This window comes from Nannobrachium achirus (genome assembly GCF_963921795.1).
Source record: "Nannobrachium achirus genome assembly, chromosome: 23".
NCBI classification, from domain to species: domain Eukaryota; kingdom Metazoa; phylum Chordata; class Actinopteri; order Myctophiformes; family Myctophidae; genus Nannobrachium; species Nannobrachium achirus.
In genome coordinates, this window is record NC_137830.1 from 23,782,684 (window position 1) to 23,792,683 (window position 10,000).

Below are 10,000 nucleotides of genomic sequence, written 5' to 3' on the forward strand. Positions count from 1 at the left end.
GTGCGTGCGTGCGTGCGTGCGTGCGTGCGTGCGTGCGTGCGTGTGTGTGTGTGTGTGTGTGTCAGGTGGCACCTTTGCCTCAAAGAGCTTCAGATTGGTCCTCAGCTGTTCGTTTGCCATGGTGGCTCTGGCCACATCTGGCAGAGAACGGTCTCCCAGCGCTTCCTTTACCTGTGGACAGGAAATGACAAATGTTCACCACAAGGGGTAAGATAAAAAAATGTAGGCTATGATGGAAAGTGTAACCCGAACAGTTAGTGGACACCAGTCTTTTTATATGTACAGGGTCAACTACATCTAATGGCATTTGATTGCTAGAGATTGTTACAAAACCAGTGGATAGACATTTTGGGCATAAGAAGATGAAGCCAGGGTACACTGTAATCCCGAATTAGTAACCAATACTCAAAAGTTTTGAGGGAATCATTTACCTCAAAAATTTTGAGTTAATAAACTCAAAAGTCAGACGTATTCAGAACTTAAACTTTTTAGTTACATGTACCATGTGTCAGTTATCAGAACTTTAAAAAATAGAGTTGCCCGTACTTATAAATTTCAGTTACATGTACCATGTGTCAGTTATCAGAACTTTAAAAAATAGAGTTAATTGTACTTATATATTTCAGTTACATGTACCATGTGTCAGTTATCAGAACTTTAAAAAATAGAGTTAATTGTACTTATACATTTCACTTTACATGTACCATGTGTCAGTTATCAGAACTTTAAATTAGTTACTTGTACTTCTATATATCAAATACCAGGAAATAATTGTATTAACCTTTTAATTAAATCACAACTAAAAAAGCAGAAATTCAAGTTCCATGAAATCAGTTTATTTAACATTTCGAACATTGACATACGGCAAGTCAATTTTTAAACTTTAAATACCAATGACATCTTCCACATAAAAATAAACTGACAAAAGCAAATGAAGATACATTGTATAAAAGTTTGCAATTAAAATAAAATCAACCATTTCCAGTGCGTGGTAATACCCAAGGTATAGTGTATGAATTTAAAGTGCAAACAATGAATTGTCCAAACACATGTAATGACCACACCATAAAAGCTATAAAAACACGCCTTCAGGCCAGTTTATGTTAACGTAGTGGTTAACTTTATAAAGACTATTTTACAAGCCTATTTTACAAAAAGTATGCGTCTGTCTCTGCCTGCCTGCCTGTCTATGTATGTGTCTGTCTCTGCCTGCCTGTCTATGTCTCTCTGCCTGTCTATGTGTGTGTATATATATTTATATATGTGTGTGAGCGCCACTTGGTCACAGCGCAAGTATACTACAGACAGTACCATGTACTTTTTTTAACACGGTTAAATACATCCATAATCTTGTCATGAACAGATTGCAAACGTCAAACAACTGAAATGTAATCTTAAACGGTGCAACTAAAATTAATTCCAGGGTTCCCACACATCTTTACCAATTCATTTCCAAAACTTTTCCAGAATATTTAACCCAATTTCCAGGACTATATAACAATAATTCAGCCAAATAACAGGTCACTTACTCCTATGCGCAATGCCCAAAGACAGGTAGAGTATGCCAGTGGTTCTCAACCTTTTCAGGCCGTGACCCCCAAAATCAGTCATGTTTTAACTGGGGACCCCTCCACCCTGACGAGCAAGAGTTGAGGAATTCTGTATAACACGGTTCTATTGTGAAAATACTTTTTTTTTCCAGGACCTTCCAGGACCCTTGATAAATTCCAAAACTTTTCCAGTAGTGTAAAAATATTTTTCTAATTTCAAAATATTTCGTGGGAACCCTGTAATTCTCATTTAATTTCATACAGGTCATACAGTTTAATAACTGGACTTGTGCAGCGAACTTTGACCTTCAGGCTGGTTAACCAACATTACAAAATAGTGCATGCAACATACTGTACTTTTTTTTACACAGTTGATGAATACAGCCATCAACAAATTCTAAACTTCAAACTACGACTGAAATGTACACTTTTAAATGCAAGTGAAATCAGTAGTCACTGAATACAGGTTAAGTAAATACAAGAAAAACAGATGAGACAAGATCCTTGAAGATAGAAAAGAAAAACTAAACCCGTGTGTACATGGGTATTGAACAATGTCCAACACATTCACTCTCTCATCTTGTCCAACTTGTTTATAGTAGAGAACTGTGGATACACTGACCTCAAGGCCTGAAGGAAGGCCCTTGACGTAAAAAAAAGAATACCATCTGGGAAGGGAGATCACATCTTCACCTTCAATGATGACTGTGACTTCCCTCAGGTTGTAGTGTATAGCCCGCCTGACATCTCCAACTGCCGGCGCCATCAGGAGCACAACTCTGCCAAAGAGCCCTGGATCGTTGTCAATTTCCTGAAGGAATGAAGGAAATGTACATCACATACTAATCACATACTAATCGCATCACTCAGGAGTTCAATAACAGGTTTCTCCACCTTCCTAGTATTTAGTATTATGTTTGAGCAGGAGAATGAACTCGGGACAGGATAAACAAGTGCAATTCAAAGTGATCATAAAATAAAAATAAAACAAAAAGACAAATTTGGAACTGTAATACTAGAGAATTGAAGCTGATCTTTGTGGCGTTCTCTTCTGAGCGGATAAAATTGGTATGAAGTTTCTATTTACCGAAGAGCTTAAGGAAATGGGCAACCCCAGTTACTGAACAAACTAAGCAGCAATATACAAATCAGCCAAAAGCATTTGTAACTGGTATACTGACCATGGTATTACTGTAGATGACTGACCAGCAAACTGGTCACAGTCTAACAAAAATGAACCATTAAGCACCCGCATTGGTATTGTGAAGAAAGCTTCCACTGAAAATAGCAGATCAACAAGCTCACAACACAACGCGCTGCGTCACTCTGAGCTTGTCGATCGGCAAATTTCAGCCAACACTTTCCCCAGAATAACAGAACACTAGTATGAAGGTTAATTTAGGTGTGATAATGAGGACTCACCGTGCACGTTTTGAACACTGTAGAGGCATCCTCTCGCAGGAACGCCATCCTCTCGCAGGAACACCGGAGGGGCATGGAGCACAGTTGTACGCTTCGTGTAGATATCATGCACATTCCTAAGAAGATTAAAAAAGTGTAAATATTTAGACATTTAGTAATGAATAGATCAACAAGCTCACAACACAACGCGCTGCGTCACACTCTGAGCTTGTCGATCGGTACATTTCAGCCAACACTTTCCCCGGAATAACAGAACACAGAAGTATTCAGGTTAATTTAGGTGTGATAATGAGGACTCACCGTGCATGTTTTGAACACTGTAGAGGCATCCTCTCGCAGGAACACCGGAAGGGCATGGAGCACAGTTGTACGCTTCGTGTAGATATCATGCACATTCCTATGAAGATTAAAAAGTGCAAATATTTAGACATTTACTAATGAATTAGCTAAAATACAAGTCTTAGGGACAATACTAGTTTATTTGCCTCTTTTTTATCCCATGACTTTGTAACCCATTTTTCGCCAGGTGCCAATTTGCCTAAACTGTAATCCTGAGCTCTGCGCTCCCTCTGCCAACCTGGGGAGAGACCCAAACTGAGCTCATGCTTCCTTCAGTGCATGAGTAGTGTGCAGCCCGCTTCTTATCACCTGACAGGGGGAACGTCCCCGGTTGGATGTAGTGCGTGGAATGAACACGTTATTCCAACCAGTTACAATCCCCTCCATCAGGCGCCCTGGCTGGCCAGGGGGAGGGATTATAGTGACCAGGATTACCTAGGAGACACGCCAGGACATGCAAACTCAGAAAGGCCCTTTCACCAACCCAACCTAGGGTGTGTGCCTGTGGGCACTGTGGATGCGGAGGAGAGAACTCACCCCCAGCTTCCCGATGGGAATTGAAACCCACCTTCTAGCTGTGAGGAGACGGCTCTTCTGACTGCGCCACCGTGCCCTTAATTTGGGTCATTACACTGGTTATATCATGCAGATACATAATATCTACCTGTTCATCATGTAGCTTGAACATTCCATTCAATGCATCTGCGACCGCTCCAGATCTGGATGCCTCTTCTCGAAATATTGCCATCAAGGGAGTGTGGCGATCCAACTTGGTGTAGAACTTGTTGGGCAGGTTCTGGTTTGTTACCCGCTGGAAGTCAGCATAGACCTATAAAAAACAAAAGGACAGAACAAAAGGTTCAGATACTTGTAGGGGTGCAGGGAAAAGATTGATTTGAACTTGACTCTTGTACCGGCAGGGACCTGGAAACAAAAAACATGCTTCCATGCTTAGCAAGGGAGGTGGGCTGCCTCCACATCGCCAAGATATACTGTACATACAGACAGTGTAGAATTTCCCCCTTGGGATAATAAAGGTATCTATCTATCTTGTTACCTGCTGCGTTTGGGTCTTGGGCTTATTGAAGTTCTTTCTGACTCTGGCTCATCTGGTCTGTTGCAGTTGGGTTGAGTCAGCTGGGTCTGGACCTACAGAGTAAAGACACAATATTAAAGCAATAGGAAACATACAAGTAGGACAGCAACTAACCACCATTTTACTTATTAACCGGTTTATGATTTCAAATCATCACTGTTGGTTGGATACACCCACCGTACTTTGCTGAACAAGCGTGATTTCATTTTAGCCCCAGCAGCATAAATGTCAGTTAATATAAGCCTACCATTACACTACCAAATGTACAATTTAGGTAGGGTAAGTGAAATCTTTGGTTTAAAACTTGTTTTGTTCAAAGGTTCAAGCTTGATATTCTGACAGTAATCATAGCTATATTGTGTTTGTTCAGTGATGTTAGTACCTTGGCTGGCTGGTGGATAAGGTGGAAGTTAAAGACTACTGTTACTGAATCCAATCCAGCGTTGTTTTCAGTGATGTTAGTACCTTGTCAAGTGGCTCTGTTCTATGCTTGCCCTGGAGCTGCTGCTTTGACTCTCCTGTTGCTTGGAGTCTCCTCCTGTGCTGTTGCCTGCTCTGACTTCTGGTCCTGGAAGGAAGTGAAGGTACAATCAAAAGCCAGTCCACTGTTAAACAATATACTACTTTGAATAATGATCACCTAACACAAAATATTTTAGACAATGTGTTTGGATTTTTATTTTTATTTGTTTCAGTTCTTATTTTGTAACCCAGTAACCGTCATGTTTTATTTTATCTACTACGACACTATGGCATATTCCATGGTTCTCAAATGTTTTATTTTTAAGGACCCCTTAACTGAGTGTAATGGAACCAAATGGACCTGCAGAGTCTATTTGGTTCCATTTGGACACTCAATTCAATTCAAAGGAGCTTTATTGGCATGAGAAAACATACGTTTACATTGCCAAAGCACACTCAGCGACAACGAGTAACAGACCTGTAAGGGTCCATTTGGTTCCATTTGTACACTCAAGAGTTACAGACCTGTAAGGGTCCATTTGGTTTCATTTGTACACTCAAGAGTTAGTGTTATGTTCATTCAAGGCTAGCTCTGTTTTTCTGGTAATATTGTCTGCTCCTTTCCCATGTCTGACAAAAAGAAAATGACAAAATATGTCCACCATAAGCCAACATGGTATTGACCCTTGGACACAACTAATATACAGTAATGAAATCAAACTGTAGGCCTACATAATTTTAAGCAAATAAAACATTCTGGCAGGGCTACTCACCAAAAAGAATAGATCTACAAGAAAACAACATATGGTCGGTACCATTGTGTATCACAATGAAGACTTGGAATTTAGGCGTGCCTTGGTGAAAATAACAAATACAGAAAATGGCGAGTTGTGTTGTGACACGATGTATGCTTGTGAATCTGTGCCAGGGAGCATAATAAATCTGTCTTCCTTCATTTAGAACAAATGATGAACGTTTCAACACAATGTAGCTACCATTTACAACCAGCAAAATCAAATACTGCTCTAAATACAGCCTAATAATGCTACACAAAGCAAACAATGTGCGCACGCACACGTGCACACACGCACACACGCACACACACAAAGCCTGTGCACACGTAGAAGAATGCAATAGCGTGCAATTAAACATGACATGGACACCTTCCAAATATAAAAAAATCAATTCAAACTACCAGCGTTAATGTTTAATACAACCCACGAAGTAGGCCACTTCATAGTTGACTCAACCGACGCGCGCGCACACACACACACACACACACACACACACACACACACACACACACACACACACACACACACACACACACACACACAGCGTGGGCAGCGAGCATTTTAGGCAAACATGATGTTATTTTTTGGAGTGTGCTCTTAACCAAGACTCCAGTGTTATCAAAATTATTAAAACTACCACAAGTTCATGTTTAATGACTCGCTTCATATAGTTTAAGCAACTCACACGCACGAACGCACACACACACACACACTACACAGGGTTTCGCGGGCAAACTTCTCCGACACGGAAAAAACTAATTTAACATGAACAAATTATAAAAACAACTATTGAATTCATGTGTAAGACACTTACCGTTAACGTGTTCTGCTTGAGGACTCGTGGTCGTCGTGGAAGTTGTAGAATATGCAAAGAAAAACTTTTGAAAGTTCCGATGCGTCCGAGCCAGCGCAGAGCAGACGGCAGCCATTACAGAAAATGTTTCAAAGATTGTAAACTCCGCCCTTTGACCAACTACGTCATGACGCAATGTGACGTCTATGTGACAAATCGTTCAGATGAATATAATATTAGCTTTAATATTACTGAAAGAGGACAAAAGTGCTCCACGCACGCAATATGTTTCAGTTAGTAGAACTCTTTAACACATTTCAAGTATTTAATACATAATCCAATCAGTGTTTTACTGCATCAGGGATTACAGTGTAGGTCTGATAATGATGTACCGTGCATCATGTGTCTGGAAGGGCGCTCCTGGGGTACTGTCCTGCGATTGGCCCTTAGCTCTACCATGTGACATGAATAGCCTATCCAGAAGAGGTAATCAATGGTCGTTAGAATCTCGTCTAAGAAAATGACCTGATTACAGAAGCTGGTCCTTCTGACCAGCTCAAAAACTGCTAATTTAACATTGTTGTTCCCATAATGTTTATAGGTGCCCACTGGACCTGGACAAATGTGCATGTTGAGATCCTGTTCTACCAGCAGATGGTAATCAAGAGCATGAAATAGACCAGAATGAACAGGAGTCTATAATGAGACTTGAATCAATAGGTTCCACCATCTTTGATATACACTTGGAAATGGAAGGTCTCTTTCCATCTCAAAATACACATTATGTAAAAAAAAAATTGCGCTTTGAATTCATATAATTGTTTAGATCAGTGGTTCTCAAACTTTTTGGGCTTCAGTACCCCCTTTTCCTGATTGCTGAATCCAAGTACCCCCTTTAATCGACAACAACATTTTGACTAGAACATACTGACATCAAAAGTCCAGTTTTTATGTCAATATGTTGAAAATAAAAGTAAATAGCCTATTTTCTTTTCAGTAACAGTAGAATTCTCACTTCATTTGGTTTAAAACTTTACAAAGTAGCATGTTCACATACATTTGTCAATGTTTTATCATAAAACACAACAGAAAAGTAAATGTTTCCATTTTCCATTTCTCTCAAGTATACCCCCTGTAGTACCTCTGCGTACCCCTAGGGTACACGTACCCCCATTTGAGAAACACTGGTTTAGATAATTATGTACCCGTTAATGAATAATAGTGGATCTTCTGCATCAGCATTTCATTTGAGTCATACAGTTTGTGAATATGTGAATTTGGATTTGGGGGACCGTTATTGTTTAACTAGTTTAATACATGAACAACAATCTTTCCTGCTTCTTAATCAATCTGATATTTTTTGTACATTTCTTTTTTTTTTTACCAAAAAACAAAGGAGAAATAGATTTTAAAAAATTAGAAAATTCAGAAATGTTCAAAAAATATTTTTATATAGGCTAATAGTTTTTTTTAAGAATGTTAATTATAGCAAATCAGTATAAGCTCTGTTGGCTATTTTCACTACATTTGAAGTCCTTCATTCATAATTTTTTTTGTCAACTTTGGGTCCCCTGGGAGACACCAAATGTATTTTTTGGGTCTTGGGCTGAAACGTTTGGGAACCCATGATAAATGTGTACCTGTGCGCTGGCGGTTATCCCGTGCATCCCAAAGATAAACAAGCTGACTGATCCTCCCAGCATTACTCCAAGAAACTGCAAGTTGCATAAACAAAGGAATCGCTTCCTGTTATGCTTGGCTTAATTGTCTGGTTTATAACAACAATGGAAACACACGCACGCACGGTGACGCATCCACACCAGCACGCATGCACAGACTCACGCACGCACGCATGCATGCACACCCGCACACACCCACATACTCACGCACACACGCACGCACACCCGCACGCACGCACAGACTCACGGACGCACACACACACACACACATCAACATTTTAGGACACCAATTTTTTGTTTAACCTTAACCTCCTTGTAGATCTGCTATTTGCAGTGCATGACACTAGCACACAACTAACCAAATGCCTTATCCTTACCCCAAGCCCAACATGAATCTTTTCCAATCTTTTTAACCATAAAACAACCATTTATCTTGTTAGAACCAGGACTGTCCTCACTGTATCTCAAATTCTACTATAGTGGGCCCTCATTTGGCCCTCACAAGTATAGTAATTACAAGTTCACACAAACACACGCAGGCACATGCGCACACAGGCATGCACACACACATAGTGTTATGTCATATTGTACCAGGCGTAGAATCAGTTGGTTCTCCTTGTACGCTCCACACACTCCCAAACAGGACAGAAGGATACAGCTTCCTGACAGGATGTAGAGCCAGACCATGCCTACAGACACAGACTGCACCTAATCATTACAACAAAAAAGGATGAAAAAAAAATAATCATCATTCATAATGTTTCACATAGAACAAATGGCAAAATAGAGAGAGTTCTCTGTTTTCTGCTAAAGATTTGAAGAGACTGACTGACTGACTGACTGACTGACTGACTGACTGACTGACTTTTTGTCACCCAGTTTGGAGTCCGACCAAGACACAGCACTGCTGACCTCCTGAACATCCTGTGGGCATCGGATACAGTGTGGCGTCACTGTTTGATGGCTAAACTCCACTCGAGAGGAGTGTCTGGAAAGCTGCTCCCGTGGCTCTAAAGCTTCCCATCGAACAGATCCATCAGAGTTGTCCTGTCAGGCCAGGCCTCTTCAGGGGTGTCACAAGGGGGGGAAAAGTGGGACTGAGTTACTAGGGCCCAAGGTGGAGGGGCCTTCATTATTTTGCAAGCTTGTAGATCTGCTATTTTTGAAAAGTTGTGAAAATGTGTGCAAATCTTTCAATAGATGTATATTTTAAGCAAACATTTGTAACTCAAATTTTGCTTCTGGGGGTCCCTGGAACTAAATATTTTGAGATGGAGGTCCACTCCGTGGACAAATAAATGGTCTGCATGTCATGGAGTACGCCTCACTCAGCTGGATGAGTGCTCCCCCTACACATCTTGGTCTACTTGGCAATATTCAAAGGAAGGCCCTCAAAATAATTGGAGTTGACCAGGACACTGCCAGTATAACACTCTCTATCGATAGCCTTAGCCACAGAAGACAGGTTGCTGCAGCTACGGTCCTGTACAAAACGCACATCCCCCACTGCCCCAGGGACCTCCAGGATATGCTCCCCCCACAAAAGGTCAGGCGGCGAACCAAAGCCACTCCAGAACATGCTCTCAGCCTCCCAGGCTCCAATGCACGCACACTGGACACTGCTGTCCGGGTGTGGAACAGCTACCAGAGCATGTGGTTGATTCCATCACAGACTTTATACACAGAGTTCAAGGACATCCCCTGACCATCCCTCACACTGACTGTTGCGCTGCAGTGAACCGTATGATTGGTCAATGGATAGTGCATGTATCTTACTTTTGTTGGCTATTGTTCACAATTGCATTAAAAAAAGAAAAAGAAAAGAGGTAGTTGGCATTGGTAAATATAAATGCACTGGCACACCT

The 10,000-nt window shown here is 40.9% G+C and overlaps 1 protein-coding gene across 2 annotated transcripts in view; it reads right to left on the minus strand.

The window, feature by feature from the left end:
• Window positions 1–10,000, minus strand: part of LOC308308548 (tetraspanin-8-like) — a 16,465-nt gene that overhangs the window by 3,176 nt on the left and 3,289 nt on the right. The window contains exons 4-6 of one of the 2 annotated variants that reach the window (XM_080753964.1): window positions 8,727–8,843; window positions 8,097–8,171; window positions 73–171 (exon numbers count right to left, since the gene is read on the minus strand). In XM_080753964.1, coding sequence (XP_080610090.1) covers window positions 73–171; window positions 8,097–8,171; window positions 8,727–8,843 — 291 coding nt within the window. The remainder of the gene's footprint in view (window positions 1–72; window positions 172–8,096; window positions 8,172–8,726; window positions 8,844–10,000) is intronic. The other variant, XM_080753965.1, reaches the window with a different exon arrangement.